General features: G+C 35.2%; 1 protein-coding gene across 15 annotated transcripts in view; it reads right to left on the bottom strand.

Moving 5' to 3' along the window:
- NFAT5 (nuclear factor of activated T cells 5) overlaps positions 1-19,107 on the bottom strand; it is a 123,282-nt gene that overhangs the window by 57,308 nt on the left and 46,867 nt on the right. For all 15 annotated transcript variants that reach the window (XM_023637220.2, XM_070263068.1, XM_070263077.1 and 12 more), the window contains one exon: positions 5,578-5,703. In XM_023637220.2, coding sequence (XP_023492988.1) covers positions 5,578-5,703 — 126 coding nt within the window. The remainder of the gene's footprint in view (positions 1-5,577; positions 5,704-19,107) is intronic.

Genomic DNA, 19,107 nt, shown 5'->3' with positions numbered 1-19,107 from the left:
GAGCATAGTTCATTGGGTATTTTAACTTATTTTAATCATCTGCCACCTGATGTTTTTTAAATTCTGAAAAATTGGAAACTACCAGCCATGTGCCCTCTGCCCATATTTAACAAAAGCTAACATTTTACAATGTATGATTTTATTTTTAAGAGAAAAAATGTCACAGAAACAGGTGAAGTTCTCTGTTGTATCCTACTCTAATTCATTCCCCTCACTCCTGCCCCAGCTAAAGTGTTATTTATATAACTTTATTAATATTATTTATATAATTTATAAAATACTTATGATAATACTTTTTGTCTATGATATTATCAAGTTTATTGGTGATATAAAAAAAGTAAACCCACTTCTGTGCATCATTTTCTTGATATGAAATTGTACAAAACATAAAAATAGAAATCATGCCTATTTTAAATACGTATTTGGTCTATGAATGGTTGAGAATCTGTAAGCAGTTTTAAAATGCTATTCTATAGTCTCAGGTAATATAAAAATGTGCTTCTTTTACCAGAAAGTGAGTAAATCACAATATTTATAAAAGTTGTTGCTAAAAATTATTAAGAGGACAATAAAAAGGTAAATGTTTAAGGAATGAATCAATAATAGGCTGTGTACTTTTTGTCAATGATAATTTATAATATCGATAGCCTCCTGAATTAGTAGTTGTTTCTGAATTAACCATTATGGCCCAAGTTTGCTTATGCTTTTCATTCTAATAATGCAGATGTTAACATAAATCTATACATACACACATATTTCTATATGTACAAAGGTATGTATTTAGATTTACTATGTAATTTTCGTAAGAAGACAGAAGGAATAACAGAGTTTTTAAACTTACTTGCAACATGTTTGTAACTAGGATCTAACTTCCTTCTGGAAGTGGTCCAGTTTTCTAGGAAGTGTAGAAATGGCCATATGGAATAACTAAGATCAACTCACGTTTTAGCTCACAACAATAATACATAGTTGACATACAGCCTTTCCTGTTAACTGGCTTTAGGTTTAATCTTAGGAATAGTATCCTACATAAATGGCCAAAATTCTGAAATACGTTAACCTAGTTAACCCAGGAGAGTAATCAAAGGCAAATTTGCTCCTCAAATTTAGTCAACTCAAGAAAATCCAAACTGAGCAACTGTAAATACCTTCTAACACTAGTTAATAAGTTATAATAAATTCAATGGGCTATGCAATTCTGTTTTCTGTGAATCACTTTTATTAAGAATTAATATTCTTCTGGAAATCATATTCCCATTTTGTAGATCCTATAACTTGGCGAGAAGGGATATGGCTTTTTCAACTCAATAGCCTACACACTGCCTAGCCCAGGATCTTGTGTTTCCCTAATGGAAGTGATAGCACACAATGCTAAATTCTTTAAAGTACAGTGGCAAAGAGAAAAGAAATTAGACTCCAGTAGGAAAGAAGAGAGGTATCTTGTGCCTGGAAGGACTGAGATATTATGATATGCAAATTATCTAAGCACCATTCCCAATCACATAGTAGGAACTCAAAAATGATAACTTACATTCTCTCCAACTCAATTTTTGTAGTTTTGTTGTTATGCATGGTTTAGAAATCCCTATGATTTTCATTTAGGTCTTAATGATGTCTGAAATGAATTAAAGCATAGCTGTTTTTTTATTATAGGACATTAATTTAGTTCTCTAGTGTCCTCCCCTATAGTGTAAATGGCACTCAATTAAGTTCTTTCAGTATAGAAAGTACATGTTAGGTACCTGAGATTTATTAATTGCTGTGGCATAGAATTCAAAGTATTATTTAAAAGTCTCTTCCAACAGAGAAGTTTATTGTATGGATCACTTCATGTAAAGGTATTTACTTAAAATATAGCCTTAAAAATCTCCAGTGATCTAACTAGCAGAGATATTCAACAGAGATTTCTATTGTACATGTTTTATTAACGTATATACTTATACATGTTAAAAACTGCTATGAAGTATTAGTGTACTGAGACTCTACTACTTCCAAAAAGAGTACAAATATATAACTACTGACGGCAAAATAATTTTATGAAAACAAACAACAAAAGAATTACTGACTAGTTTTTCTTAAGATTCTCTGGCTGAATTATAAAACCTATAGTTTGATTAATTCATCATTTATCTCAAGAATTAGAACAAAAAATTTTAGATAAACTTGAAACAGTCACCTTAGTAAAATCATACTTTGATATAAACTAACAAACATAATACCATATCCAAAATGAAGACAGAGTCTAGGATAGAACAAGAAAATAATTTGATTTCTTAAAAGGAAGATTACTGTTCACTTCTGTAAAAGACTTTCTATTTTAAATAAATTAAGTAAATCTAAGGATTTACCAATAAAAACTATAAATGTATAAGTAGATTTAAAAAAATACTTGATTGGAATGTGAATTATATCTCAATAAAGCTGCTATTTAAGAAAAATACCTGCCATATCTCTTTTCAAAAACTCCAAATTCTGGCAATAATTGTTTGTTTTAGTTCCCTACATAATACTTGCATTTCACTTCTTTATAATCTATACTATAGGATTCACAAAAAATCCAAAAAGAATCCTTTCACCATTCTCATTTCTTCTTTATCAACTCCTTATTTTGCCAAAAAATACCATCAATTCACTAGGACACCTTTTTTGTGTTAGGAAAATGGCCTCTGTCTTAACTATTGGGAACCTACATAATACTGTTCAGAAAGTCCACATTTCTAAAACTTTTATTTATTCACATATTGAACCTCACATTCTTAACTATCCTTCTAGTTGGACAAAAACAGCGGCCTTTAAAAAATGGGGAGGAATACATATTTCAGACTGGTGATTCTCAACTACACCTCCCAGATTTTGATACCTGGCCCCACGGAGAGAGGAGGAGTTGTGTAGAAGCAAGCCCTCTTTCCCCCACCTGCAACCCTGGGACTTACCGGATAAAAAGACGTTATTGATGGGAGTATGTAAAAGTGTGAACAGTGCAGAGGCAGAAAAAGGTTTGAAAGACACTCTTTTACCCAATATTCTGGATTGTGGATTAGCAGCATCATGTTTACTCATTCCCTCAGTAATATGTAAAGGGAAAAAATCTAGATTGGCGAATCTGAGAAACACATTTTAAATAATTAAATAATAAAGAATGTACATAAACACCTATATGCCCAGCCTCTAAATTTTAAAATTTAAATTGATTTAAAACTTGTGAAGCACAAACCTTTACGGCAGAACTAGAAGTCTGTTCCCACCAGGCTCTCATATCTGAGAGCAGCCAATCCGGCTCCTTCAAAACTCTGAAGAACTGACAAAACTCTGACATCAAGAGTCATCATTTTTACGCATTTCATATTTAAACAGCAAATGCTATAGCTTTGAAAAAAAAAAACCTCTCAGAAGTATAAATTAATGTGCCTTTCCCTAGACATCTAGTCCTTTGGCCAGGAAACATTGAATAACTGGTAATTTACTCCAAATCTCTCTTTGACAGTTAGGTCACTAAGGATATTAATATGTCAAATAAAAAAGCAACTCTAATGATATATACTAACTGATCTCCCTGCATAATTATTTTTTAACCTAAACTCTCTTATCTATAATGTTATATGACAAAGACTACTCTACCAATAAGAGATTAGAATCCTAGAATAAGACTATATCTCTGTTATTAAACTTATATTAAAAAAAGTTACAAAAGACTTGGTTTTAGATCATAGAAACTTTCCATGTGTGAATATAAGAAAACCTCGAGGTTACCTCCTTATTCTTTTCACTATCTTTACAATGTCAATAACTTCTTAATCTAACATGAATTTATTACTCTAGAATACTTCCTTTGGTTAATTCTCTTATTTTCATATTTTTTCAACTCACAGCTTTCAATCTAATTTATCTGGAGAAGATTTTCTCAAATACATGGACGGAGGGAGAGAGGATCAACATTCCATTAGTGACTCAAATTCAAGAATTTTCAATGTTTATACATAAAAACTTCTGAAATTGTTTGGTAATACTTAAAAAGAAGTGTTGTTCTTATTCCAAACCTAGCTAACATTCTTTCAGCTTTTAAAAGGAACTGGATCTACTGTCAACAGATGTAAAAAAGCACAGAAGAAACAGACTTTTAGTTTTATACAGATTCAAGATGTCTTTAAAAAACAATCTCAAAGATACAAAAAAAATCAGTTAGTCAATTTCTAACTGTGGATTTAAAGTGAAATATTTCATTAAAAAATCTTTTTTATATTTTATTATCTGATACAATTTTTAAACAAGATTTAAAACTTTAAATTCCAGAAAAAAAATTCAGGGAGGGGCATTTTAGAACCCAGTGAATATAAAGAGAAAATAAGTCATCTTAACAATCTGATTACTAAAAAGTTCACAATTAAATCCACAGAATCTGTTAGAAAATGTCTGGCAATACATGAACAGTGAGCAGGGCTGTTAAGTTTCTTTGCCATGTTTAAAGCTTTCCTGCCCTCAATCAGGAAGGCTGTATATTGCACTATACAGCTTAGGTGAAAGATTGGTACACAAGGTTGATGGTACATAAGTTAACACATTTAAGAAAAATACCCAAAGTTCTACTACAGTACCAATATCCTCATTTAAATCACAACCTTCCGCTTCACTGTTCTTTTTGAAATGAAAAGAATTTACCGAAAACAATGCTCTGATATGGACTTTACCATTTTAAAAGATGAGAGGTATCATATTAGACAAGAAACCTCTAATAGAACAGATAAAACTTCAGAGCATGTATATACTTTTTTCCTTTTTTTAAACCAAACACACTTAGCAGTCTATAAACCCAACTAAAAAAAGAATTACAGTTGGGCAACCTAATATTATTGAAAGCATTCTTATTAAGTTAGCACTAATCAAGACTTTTCTATTGCTTGTCTGTCAATCTTTTATTCTAATTCAATCAAAATGTGAACCAATTTTATACAATCATAAAGTGTATGATTTGAGAGCTGAGTAAAAATAAACTTGATAAATTTTAAACATTACTTTCCATACTTTTTCATTGATAGAAGACAACGTCTTTACATAAATATTACATTCAAATCTTCCATTACTTTCAACTTAATTTAAAATAAGTATAAAGTCATATATGTTTTTAAATGTAGGGAAAAGGTTATAACAACATGCTACAAACAGAAAAGAGACTTAAGTGCTTGAGTCTTTCTTCATATTATACAAAATATTTTTCCCTTTGAACAAATTTCTTAAAAAAATTATTAAATACAGACTCAAACGTAATTTTCTATCCATAGCTTGGTATTCAACTTTTTTTATGTGCAGTCAACAAAAGAGCTTTAAACTCATTCCCATAGCTGAAGACAAGGTCCATTCAAGGAGATGGCACTAACACATGTGCCAATGTGAAATTTTAAGAAATAATAATTACATCAAGAAAATTATACTGAAAAATTTTAATAGTAAAAGTATATATTTTAAAACCTCCTAAAACAAACCCTCAAATCACACTCTTTTTGATATGAACTTTGCCAGCACTGTTCATGTTGGCCAGATAATACTCTAGTTTTCTTTAATAAAGTAAAATGAAATGCATACCAGCAGCAACTACAGCTGGAGGAGGCGAACCTGCCTCACCACCACTTGTCTGACTCATTGATGCTACAGATGTTTCTCTAGATGGAGGTAACTGTAACTCCTTGGGGAGAAGATCATAGACAGATTCTGTTGGAGAGGGAGAAAAAATTTTTGAAAGAGTGTAAGGCAATAACCTAATATATGAGCACGAAATTAATAAGTCTTTTCTCTCACGTGGAGAACTGTATTATTCACACACACACAAAACTTCATATAATTACTGTTGTAAAGAATTACCAGCAAATGTTTTTTTCTTTTATTATATAATTTTATTGAACTGAAGAATAAATTTTCCATTAGTTCTGCCCTATATTCTTCTTGGCTTTTATTCCTTATGATTAAGATGGTCTCCAGAAAAAGTCATAAAATTTTAAAACTGAATGAAATTGGAAAGAATAGAAGAAATGTCAAATAACTCAAAATGTTCCAGTATCTTCCTCTGTAATAATAAGAGTGTAACTTACCATCTTTTACATATGAGTTAGCATATACTAGTGTCTATCAGCTTGAAATTGACTTCTTCGATTAGACCATTAGCCTAGCCCTGCTCTTTTACCCAGCACCTTTAAGCAAATTTTTTTTTTTCAGATTTTATTTTTCCTTTTTCTCCCCAAAGCCCTCTGGTACATAGTTGTGTATTTTTAGTTGTGGGTCCTTCTAGCCGTAGCACATGGGACACTGCCCCAGCATGGCCCAACCAGCAGTGCCATGTCTGCGCCCAGGACTCAAACCAGCGAAACCATGGGCCCCGAAGCGGTGCGCGCAAACCCAACCACTTGGCCACAGGGCCAGCCCCTTTAGCAAATATTTTAATTTGCCATTATAAGGCATTTTTCCCTCCTAAAGAAGCTAAAAAAGGAATGTCATTGCTCAAGCAAATACTTCTTACTCTGAGGCATCTCCAATTCTACAAAGGCACAAGTATAGGATACTCTTAAATCAGAGAACATAAATGCCCATATTACATTATGATTACTTTTGTATCCCAGATTACAGAATATTATCTTTTTCAGTGTCTTTTATAATTCTAATTGTCCACAAAATTAAATTTATATCTACTATTTTAAAAATCCTTTTATAGTTATTACTGCATGGTTTTGGGACAGAAATAATTCTCAAAATATCTTCAAAAAGTAGTAGAATCAATGTTGGAAGGAACTTTAAAAGACCAATTACAATCATATGCCCATTTTAAAAAGAACCGAGGCACAAGAGTTTAATGGACTTGCCTAGTATTCCAAGAAACCCAACATTCCAACAATTAAAGAAGTTTATTAATTATTTGCATGATTGATTCAAAAAGCAAACGTAGCACTATAAGATACTGTATCCTCGGTGACAAACAATATTTTTAATTAACTTACTACTGAATTCATATATACTTGATCCTCCCAGTTAATCATTAAAGTATATATCCTAACTGATGTGGACAGGAATAAGGAAGAATGTCAGGAAGGAAAGCTAAAATTAGAAGTTGTACTATTAAATGATCTTCATTAACAGTAAAGAATTAACTTAAAAGTTTCTTTTGAAAAACCCTACTACTTAACAGTTGAAATTTCCATCTTCAAAGCATTTGGCAAATGTGTGAATATAATATGCCCTGACTGAAAATTTTCAGCTTGTTAGAATGTTGCCAATAGCATTACGTAAACTACTTCCATTTTTCAAATAATATAGGCGGAGAGTAGGGAGAACACAATTAAAACAGAAATGCCATATCATCAAATATTGATTTTAATACAATTATTTTTCTCAATACATGTTGAAAACAAGAGTTCCTCATACATAAAAGTACACTCAAGTCCTTTTTTCCCCAAACAAAAAGGAGATTTGAAAATAGAAATTAACTTAGATGAAAGATCTACCAAAATACACTTATGTCAAGGGAAAAAAACTTATCCTAGTAATAGCCCCATCACTAACAGCACTTCGCTGGTCAAAACTATTTCTCCACTTCACTAATTATTATTATTTTTTTTTTTAAAAGAGTGGCACCTGCGCTAACAACTGTTGCCAATCTTTCTTTCTTTTCTTCTTTTTTTTCTTTCTTCTCCCCAAAGCCCCCTGGTACATAGTTGTATATTCTAGTTGTGAGTGCCTCTGGTTGTGCTACATGGGACGCCGCCTCAACATGACCTGATGAGCAGCGCCACGTCGGCGCCCAGGATCTGAACTAGGGAAACCCTGGATGCTGAAGCAGAGCATGCGCACTTAACCACTTGGCCACAGGGCCGGCCCCTCTAATTATTAAAATGAATAAATCAAATCAAAACAAACCCTTGTGGACTGAAACACTCTATCTTTCCCAAAAAAGGGTATAAAGTTGAGTCTACATTAGAGGTACAAAAGCAATGTTAACAAAAATATATTGGAAAGTAACTAAATACAGAACTTATATCACAAGACCTCCCTCTCCCCATCCCTCAAAACAAAGTAACACACAAGGTCAAGTGGAAGAAGTGGGAAGCATGGATTCACTCCTTCATCAAAGTATTTTCTGATTAAGTGACTCAAGTGTTCAGAAATTCGAGAAGTCAGAAGTTTTATCTCATCTATCCAAGGGAAGTAGTAGTTAATATCGTCCTTACCAGCACAGGCTCTGATTTCAGACAGAACTGGGTTGGCTCTGCAACATTAAACAACTTCTCTAAGACTTAAATGCTCATTTAAACTTCTTTTACCCTATTACCTCAAAGATTTTCCTTCCAAGATATAACTGTTCAACTCAACCACATACACTGGTCTTTCTCTTAAATCTGTTTCCCATAAGACATAAAAAGATTAAAGGTATATAAATTATGCAGTTTACACTACTGCCATTTGATCCTAAATTCAATCCAAATTAAACACTTTTACAGTCTCCACTAGCCAATGAAAAAACTCCTGAAAAAGAGCATAGGTATTTTAAATTCATGAAAACAAACAGTCCTAAGTAAGTACTAGATATTTCATGTTAAGCCACCATATCTATTTTTCTTGTGTTATCTTTTAAATCAGTTAGATAGATAAGGAAGGAAAGAAATTCTAGATTTTTAAACATAGAATATGAAGAAAGAGAATGGGAAATCCATAATGGAAAGGCAGCTTCCTGAGGAAAGACTTCATTAGAAAACAAAAGTAAAATCACTTTTAGATTTTTTTTACAGAGAGACAATGTTACAAGGTTTCTTCTTGGGGCGGTAAAAATGTCCTAAAATTAGATTATGGTGATGGTTACACAATTGCAAATATATTAAAAAACCACTGAATGTGCACACTTTAAATGGATGAATTTTATGATATGTGAATTATACATTGGTAATACTGTTTTTTAACAAAGAGAGAAAGAGAAGTAGAACAAGGACAAGCGAGAATTGCACAAGAGCAAGTTAGGTTTCTCAATGTTCCTAATAAACTTCACGGACAAAAAATATCTCTTCACATAGTTTCTTTTTTTTTTTTTTAAAGATTTTTAAATTTATTTCCTTTTTCTCCCCAAAGCCCTCCAGTACATAGTTGTGTATTTTAGTTGTGGGTCCTTCTAGCTGTGGCATGGGGGATGCCACCTCACCGTGGCCTGATGAGCGGTGCCATGTCTGTGCCCAGGATCCGAATGGGTGAAACCCTGGGCCACCAAAGCAGAGCATGCAAACTTAACCACTCGGCCACGGGGCCGGCCCCTTCATATATCTTCTATTTGTGAAAAATGAAATTATGAGGAAGGTCAAGCTGCAAACTAATCTAATTTGCTTTTTAAGGCTCTTCTACTAGAGGATCAAGAAAATGCTACAGGCATAGTTACCCTAAATTCAGTAAAATAATTGATGAAAATCTTAAAAAGTTCTAGGGAACAAGATGAAGAAATACAAACAATAAAATAGATGACGCTAAGCAATAGCACCCAAAAATGTATGGGTTCAACCTGGAGGGAGGTGGTTACTATATCAACAACTTGTACAAAGATACTGAATTTGTGAATGACAGGCTTAAGAGGGATATCTCGTATGCTATAATTCATCACCAATCATGAAAGGTTGGAATAGTTGCCCAAAGGAATAAGGTGAAATTTAATAAGGATTAATGTAACAGCTGATAAAAACTGCTCTTGTGCAATGTACTTAAATGCACACACTTTCTCTCTCTTTTTAAAGATATTTATACATGATTTTACTTTTGTTTTCTAAGGAATTCTTTTCTCTGTCTGCTAGGATTGGGGTGACCATTGTCATGCATTTTTTTTATTAACATTGCTAATAATTTGGGCAATCACAATGTTTAGTCAACTTAACTTAATGGTTCATTATGAATTTTAGTTGACCAAAATCCCAACATAAGTCCACTGCTTAAGAATCTATGTAGCAGAACTAGGGCAAGTGTAATATAATAAATAACTCTGTTAACATAAATTATTAATGCAAGTGTGTGATAAAAGAAATTAGGCAGAAAGGGGAAGAAGCTCAGATCAAGAATTTGTCTTCTCTTGGTGCAATAGTGCAGAGCCTAGGGCAATGAGGAAGAAGGAAGAAATGGAAGAATGAAATCATTTTCAGATATTGATAGAAAATTAATGCTTCCCAATGTTGGGTGGGAAGGTGAACAACGTAAAAATGGGCTGACTGGCTGGCATGTTTGCTTGGTCATTCAACAAACTCTGATCCATTTATGTCTCTGATTATTTCTGGGTCAATTCAGTCATTTATTCTTAAACACTGGCTAATAAGGGGTGAGAGCTTCACTATACCTTATCAAACTCAAAGTAGACAGAAATCCCATCCTGAGGGTGTAAAGTAATGAAAGAGAAGGGAAAAACTGGTAACTTAACAGTGCAGCTTTGCTTTTTTTTTTTCCTTTTCAATTGGGAACTCTGTTGCCTAACTGCGGATGGCCCAATCCCATTCTCTACTGTTTCATTCTGCACGTTGCTCAGTTCCAGGAAAAGACTTCAAACCCCCATATTCCCTCAATTTCCCCCGGAAGAGTCCAGGGAGATAAAACAAAGTTAACAGCTAAGAAAAGACATGCTTTTCATGTTATTTTCTCGCAGCAAAATAACAACATTAATAATACAATTACAGCTACCATTTATTGAGCATTTTAGCAGGGCTAGTCACTGTGCAAAGCTCATTATGTACATATTCTCACTTAATTTCAAAACAATCGTGTGAGGTAGGCTGTACCAATCAAGAATTTGAAGCTTGTGTAATGGTAAAAAACGAAAAACACGTGATAAAATGAAAGACAGGAATGATAGATACAAAGTCTAGGACAGCGGTTTCCTTTGATGGGGAGACAAGGAGATAGGACAAAGGAGGAGCAGAAATAACTTGGGCTGGACAGCAGGCTCATGGATCTTCTTTTTACTAAAATATATAACCTAATCAAATCAATAAATACAATAAAAACTAAGGATATGCATGGATGGTACACAGCCTGAAAGGGCTGTTAAAAAGGACTCTGTAAATTATTATTCCTGGGGCTGGCCCCGTGGCTGAGTGGTTGGGTTCGTGTGCTCTGCTTCAGGGGCCCAGGGTTTCACTGGTCTGGATCCTGGGCACGGACCTATCACCACTCATCAAGCCATGCTGAGGTGGCATCCCACGTGCCACAACTAGAAGGACCCACAACTAAAATATACAACTATGTACTGGGGGACTTCGGGAAGAAGAAGGAAAAATTTAAAAAAAAAAAATCTTTAAAAAAATTATTATTCCTTTTTTGGAATTTTTATCCTTACCTCACCCTTGCTGACCTCATAGTTAGCGCTCACTGTTCAACTACTTTAGGATTAGTGAGTAAAAACCAAAATTGTCAGAAAGCCCACCTACTATATGACTTTCCTGAAGACTATCTTAATTACTTCCAGGTAACAAAAATAAATAAAAGTTGTATGCAACTAATACTACAGATTTAACTCCAAGCAGAGATGAAAAATAAAAAGGGAAAAAAAATTCTGTAAATAAGATGTTTCTGTTCAATTGTCAAGCAAGCAGCTAAGTGGAAATATTTGTGGTAAAAAGGATGATACTTTGTATTGGGAATGCTTAAAAAATTTAACAAAAATTGAATTGATACTCAGCACAGGTATTAGTTATTCAAACAATGAATGTTCCCTGATATCAGATGCAAACAACATAATACTGAAAAATCCATTTATAAATATATCTTGTTTCAAAAATGGGGTTTTACTTTTTTTAAAACTCTAAAGACGAAGCTACTTGAGCACCCAAAAGAGTGAAGATTTTCAAAAAGTCCTCGCAAATAGTTTGAGAACTGCCTTACTCTTCCATCTCTCTATTAACTATCTCAATAAGCTGGTGAATCCCAAGGCTATGGTTTCACGTCAGACATTCTAAAACAAAATGCCTGGCACCTCCACTGTGCCAGCATAGTTCTGCATTGAAAAGAGACAGCATTCATTCTGTTAAAAACACTTCGGGCTTGACAGTCATCATACTTGGCATCTCCATTGGAAAAATGTTCTGGCTGCAGGTCTACTGGATATTTGGTTTCTAAAAGATTATGAAGTCCAAGAATAACTGGTAGGTGACGCTCTGTTTTAACAAATTTTTCTCATCTAAATTTAAGCCAGTTTATTGGTTTGCTGTCACATATTTACATAATAATATCACTTCTTCCTAACTGTATTTTATTATTGTTTCCCTAAAACGACCTAGTGTTCTAAGGTAATTTCAAATAATATACAGCAACATAAATTATATCAATTTGGAGAATAAGAAAACTAACTGGAGCTCCACAATCATTTTAATATAGAACAGCATATATTTTTTCTAGTAGGTATTACTTTTCATGTAAAAACTTCACAATTATTTTCTAAATAACTTCTTAACATTTATGAAATACAGAATGGAGTATACTATTCAACCAACCATTTTGATTATCTATATTCTTAATTTATTTATATTATTTTCTGAAGAAATTACTTAAGTTTGTCCTAGAAGGAACGAGACTTTCAAAGTTATAGCTATAACTTTTTTTTTTTTTGCTAAGGAAGATTTGCCCTCAGCTAACATCTGTGTCAATCTTCCTCTTTTTGTATGTGGGTCACCAAAACAGCATGGCCACCAACAAGTAGTGTAGGTCTGTGCCCAGGAACCAAACTCTGGCCACGGAAGCAGAGCACACCGAACTTAACCACTAAGCCATGGAGCTGGCCCCAACCTAAAACATTTATGGCTTATTTACAATTTTCAAAGATCTTACAAGAATACTTTTCAATAGAGCTTTAAAAACTGTAGAGTTCAGGGCTGGCCCTGTGGCCGAGTGGTTAAGTTCGCACGCTCTGCTTCAGCAGCCCAAGGTTTTGCTGGCCCAGATCATGGCACCACTCATCAAGCCATGCTGAGGCAGCATCCCTCATGCCACACTAGAGGGACCCACAACTAAAAATATACAACTATGTACCAGGGGGCTTTGGGGAGAAAAAGGAAAAACAAAATCTTTAAAACAAAAACAAAAAACTGTAGAGCTCACAGGCTGGCCCCGTGGCCGAGTGGTTGGGTTTGTGCACTCCGCTTTGGGTTTGCCAATTTGGATCCTGGGCGCAGACCTATGCACTGCTCATCAGGCCATGCTGTGGCAGCATTCCACATAGAACCAGAATGACCTACAACTAGGATATACAACTATGTACTGGGGCTCTGGGGAGAAAAACAAAAACAAAAAATTGTAGTTTAGACAAACTCAAAAAGTGGTGAGGAGGGTATCTATGGTGGGGGCGGTGGGGGGGGCGAGGCCTGACAAGGGGTTTCAGAGCCCAAGCACGGTGAGGAAAGTGTTAATGGGGAGGAGGAAGAGGGAGAGAGAAGAGATATCCAGGTACAGAGTCCAAGCAATGTAAAGAAAATATCTGCAGCCTGGTATGTGCTGTCAGAGCCCAGGCAGGTTGAAGAATATATGGGGGCAGGGGGAGCAGGGAATGGAAGGATGACCCAGCTTGGGGTGGAGACCAAGAAAGTGGGATGAGGAGAGTGTTCATACAAGAGGTAAGCCTGAGGCACAGGGGGACAGCTTGCTGGGGGCGGGGGGGGAGGGGGTAGAGACCAGGCAAAGTGAGAGCCTCCACTGGGATGGGCAGTCCAAGCAGAATGAGGATGGTATCTATCGGAGGGAGTGGGAAGAGCCCAGCATAGGGTGTCAGAGCCAGAGCACGGTGAGCAGTGTATCCTCAAGGGGATGGCACAAGGTATCACAGCACAAGCCCAGTAGTAGGAAGACGACAGAGGGTGGCCAGCACAGGAAAGCAGAGCCTGAGCAGGGTGAGAAAGGTGTCCATGCAGGGGGTGCCCAGCATAGGGTGTTAGAACCCAAGCAGTAAGGAGGATATCCATATAGTAGCTGGGGTATCAAAGGTTAAGCAGGAAGTAGAACGTGCCCATGTGCAGAGTGAGGAAGCCCAGCATGGGGATTAGAAATCCAAGGAGGGTGAAGACAGCATTCATGTAAGACGTTGGAACCTGAGGAGGATGAAGAGGACATTCCCATGGATGGGCAGCCCAGCATAGGATGTTGGAGTTCAAGCAGGATAAATAAGACATCCATGGGAGTTGAGGGAGCAGAAGCAAACAGCAGCTTTAGGCAGGTATCAAAATCCTAGCAGGGTGAGGAATGTAGGATGGATGTGGGGAGTCAGAACTCATGCAGTGTAAGGAGGATGCCCACAGGTAAGCAGGAGGGCAGCTCTGGGTGTCACAGCACATGTGGGTTGAAAAGAGTATTCACGTAGGAGGACAGCAGCCACAGCCTGGAGGCAAGATACGGGAGTCCAAGTTGGGTAATTAGGGTATTAACAAGAATGGGAGAGGCAGTGGCAACAGAAGCTTCGTTACACAGAGGGAGACTGCTCAAATAAGTAAATATATTAAGATTAAAGGAAATCAAGTTTCCCAACGTCAAACAAGGGAGTTACAAACATAGAAAGGAAGAAAAACAAGAAGGAACCGTATGGTTTTGAGTTGCAACTGGAGGTATCGGTGTGAACTCATGATAGTCAATATGAATAGAAAGAAAAATAAAGACACAAATGTATGTATGTGTGAGTATGTGTATATAAATATACATATATTCCCTAGTGCTGTCCTCTGAAAGGTCCTGTGAGCAACAGCACCCCAAAAGCATATTTATGCAAAATGAGCACATCTCATATCCAGATCTTGGCTTCTAAATACCCTTTTCCACCAAGAGTAGGTAGGGTTTCTTTGAGAAATGGTTGACATCAGGGCTAGGACAGGGAAGGTACAAAATGAGCCTGGAATATCTTGTTTTGCTAAAAGTAAGGAAATACTCAAAGAATTATGGGGGACATGCCAAAAAGACACAGAAGCCAGCCTGTAGAGGCTCTCATTGGCCAAACATGAGATAATATGAACATAAAAATAAGTAATAATAGTCACAAATTATAATCTACTGAAAACACAGGAGTCCTTACTGATATAAAACAGTAATGAATAAACTGAAAGTGTGATGAGAAATGAGATATGAATATAGTTTCAAAGTACATTTCCACAAAATATGTATTAATTACAAAGGAGAAATAGAGTAACTTTATAATTTCTTCTGTGTGTGAGGAAGACTGGCCCTGAGCTAACATTGAAGACTGTCACTGAGCTAACACCTGTGCCAATCTTCCCCTATTTTAAGTGGGAAGCCGCCACAGCTTGACTTGACAAGCAGTGCTAGGTCCCCAACCAGGATTCGAACCTACGAACCCTGGGCCACTGAAGTGGAGTGCATGAACTTAACCACTATGCCACTGGGTCAGCCCTGAAATAGAGTAACTTTAAAGTGGAGAATGCTGACAGACACTACCTTAAAAGTGATCAAAGTGAGTATCATCAGCAATGACACAAATCAAACTTGTATGTTACCTGAGAGGATGCAATAAAAATACATCATTATTTCTGTTATATTCTTGCCAAAGATGCATAATTTGAATATAATCACGAGGAAGTATACAAATCCAAATCGAGAAACATCCCACAAAATAAGTGACTTGTAATCAAAAGTATCAGAACCATGAAAGTCCAGGAAAGACCAAGGAACTATTTCAGACTGAAGGAAACAATAAGACATGACAACTAAATGGACATGTGATTCTAAACCAGATCCTTGTGCTTTTCAGGACATTATTGGGACATCTGGAGAAACCTGAATGAGGTCTGAGAATTAGATGGAAAAAATGTATTGACGTTACTTTTTTAAATTTTGGTGCTTATATTGTGATTATGTTGGAGAATATCCTCGTTTGTTGAAAATACATACTAAAGTATTCGGAGGTGATGGGGCATTATGTCAGCAACTTACTCTCAAATGGTTCAGGAAAAAAGAAAAAAAGTTCTTTGTACTGTACTCACAACTGTTTTATAAGTTCAAGATTGTTCCAAAAGTACATAAAAGCACACATTTCACTAAAAATTTCTTAGTTAATTACTACATAGTCCAAATATTCAGCTCTGTAACTAGTAGTTTTACTTTTTTAAATTGCAAGTTCCAAAGAAATGAATATATCAAAGGAAACAAGCTTATTTCATGTCTTCACATTTAGATATCTGGTCATCTACATTGTCCTCCCTCTCACTTTTCCTACCCTTTCTGCCTAAAATCACTCAAACAAATGAAACCAAATACTTTGGTACAGAAAGATAATCTGGGCTACAAAATATATCATGTTATTTCTTCGTCATATTTACTTATTTGACACCTTATTTGCCACACTCACAGGCTCAGTAGTTTTTGCTATGCCATCTCCTCTTTACTATTACTTTCAACCTGACAGAATAGCAATTAAACATTCATTCAACACACACTTAGCTCCCACACTATTAAACTAGGGACACAAATATAAAAGAAAATCACTTTTATGAAGATCAGTCAAGAGAAAATAAAATTAATCAAGTTTAAAATAACGCAGTATGGTATATGTTTTAATAGAAGTACGGGGTGCTTTGTAAGTGGAGAAGAGGGAATCCTTAACACTATCTGCGAAAGATCAGAGAAGTCCGCACAGAGGATGTGATACCTGAAGTAAATCTTGAACACTGAAATGGATATTCAGCAGACAGGTTTGTGAAGAAGGAGGAGAAATTGTAAAAGCAAACCTGATCAAAGAGTATTTTTATTTCAGTTATTTCAGTTTTTGAAGTAATTTAGTAAGTTAGAATACGAGAGTTACATGGAGGTGTAACATGAGATGAGGCTACTAAAGGTATAGAGAGACAAGACATGAAAGGCCTTCTATACCATGCTAAGCAGTAAGGATTTTATCTCTCAGCACACAGGGAGCCTTTGAGGGTTTAAGCAAAGAAATGATAAGCTCAGATTTGTATTTGAGAAAGATCATTATTCCAGGTATATGCAAACTAGGTCCTAGAGATGGAGATGAGTAAGAAGGCTTTTACAACAGTCTAAGTAAGAAATAACGAGGTCCTGAACCAAAGCAGTGGCAATGAGAATGGCAAACAGGATATGAATTTAAAAATGTTTAGGAAACTGATGAACTTAATTGGATGACTGGCTGTGAGGGACAGAGAGAGTGAAAAAAAAAAAGAGTTCTAAGCAGCTCATAGGAATTCTAGATTGGGAAAACTGATGGAAGGTGGTGCTATTTCCCATAATAGAGAATATATACGAATAAGAGCAAATCTGGAAAGATGATGAATTCAGCTTTAAATGATGAGGTTGAGGTACCTATGGTGCATCCTAGTGAACATGTAAATAGGAGAGAGGTCTAGAAACTGATGTTGCTGGGCACACAGACTTCTTTATTTTTGTGTTTCACACAAAATCTGTCCTAGAACCAGGACAGAAAATTATTAACATATTTAAAGTTATTGCTTGCTTTTAAAAATACAGATATGTAAGATATAAAAATTAAATTTGCCCATGACCTCATCATCCAAAGATAACTATTAAAACACTAGCATATTTATGTTTCCTTTCCATATTTTTCTATGTATATCTTTAAAACGTTGAACGCACATAAACTTAATTATCAAACTTTTCACTGAACATATTAATTTCTGATATCTACTGTATCTTTGACATCCTCATATCGCTATGCATCATCTTTATGCCTATTTTCTAACTCTCCACTGCTAGCCTCTTTGAACGACTACAGTTTAGCAGTACTCTACTTACAACAAGCACTCAATGTTTGCTGATGAGGTTATCAAAATACTAAGGAAGGCTACAGGGGTAATTATAAGTTGTGAAATAAGCTTCTAGAAAATTTCTAATTTTCATATTATTTTAGAAACACTGCTAATAAATATAAGAGGTAATAAATATCAGTGGTAAGGTGATAACATTGTATCTACTATAGAATGAAGCACAATTCGATAAATATTCATTCATTTATTCATGTACTCATTCACTCAACAAATATTTACAGACTGCCTAATGTATGCCAAGAACTGTCCTAGGTCCTGGGGATACATCAGTAACAAAACAGACAAAAATCGGCATCATGGAACTTCCATTCTAATGGACTTAAATTATGGTGACTGGTTGCTTGCTTGCTAACAAGAGAAGCAGGCTCCAGTGTCTTATAATTTTCTACCCCTACTAAACTCACATTTAATCATAGTATTACTAAAATAAGTTCATTTCAAGAACATAAGCAGCAGAAAAAGTTCAAAATACATTTATTTTAAAACTTTATAATGTAGGGGCTGGCCCCGTGGCCGAGTGGTTAAGTTCGCGCGCTTCGCTGCAGGCGGCCCAGTGTTTCGTTGGTTCGAATCCTGGGCGCGGACATGGCACTGCTCATCAGACCACGCTGAGGCAGCGTCCCACATACCACAACTAGAAGAACCCACAACGGAGAATATGCAACTATGTACCGGGGGGCTTTGGGGAGAAAAAGGAAATAATAAAATCTTTAAAAAAAAAAAAATCATCCTTTAAAAAAAAAAAAACTTTATAATGTATATACACATAATTTAGCTGAATGATTACAAAACCAATACTGAATAGAGATCTTTTCCATTGCTGAACAGTTAACCATATTACATAACCATACATTTAACAGCCATTCCTTTTAAAACTAAAATAATCATGTAGTTATCAATGTATGTAATAATTTATAAATGAAAAGAACTAAATAGAATTAATATTATTTTATGCATATTATTTTGTTTTTGATCTTAAAAAGACAGTTACTAAATGATGATTTTCTGGCTTATTCATAAAGCACACTATTGAAGTGTCCATATGTGCCAGGCACAATAATATAGTAAATAAAATAAATGGAATTCATAACTTCAGTGTTATTTCTAATCTCATAGAACTTGTATCACAAGGTAGCTCAGGAGTTTATTTTCTAAAAGAAGAAAAACCTAATTTTGTCACCACTAATTCATTTTGTGTGCATAAACACTAAAGTGACCTGCATCAGTTTCAAACAGCTTACAATCCAGTGAGGTAGACGGCAAGTACATAAATAACCAATGGAATCATATCAAGACATAGACGTTATATGTGAAAAAAGAAAGT

This window comes from Equus caballus, chromosome 3, assembly GCF_041296265.1.
Source record: "Equus caballus isolate H_3958 breed thoroughbred chromosome 3, TB-T2T, whole genome shotgun sequence".
NCBI lineage: Eukaryota > Metazoa > Chordata > Mammalia > Perissodactyla > Equidae > Equus > Equus caballus.
The sequence above is the reverse complement of the archived record's forward strand: the minus strand, read 5'-3'. Positions and strand labels throughout refer to the sequence as shown.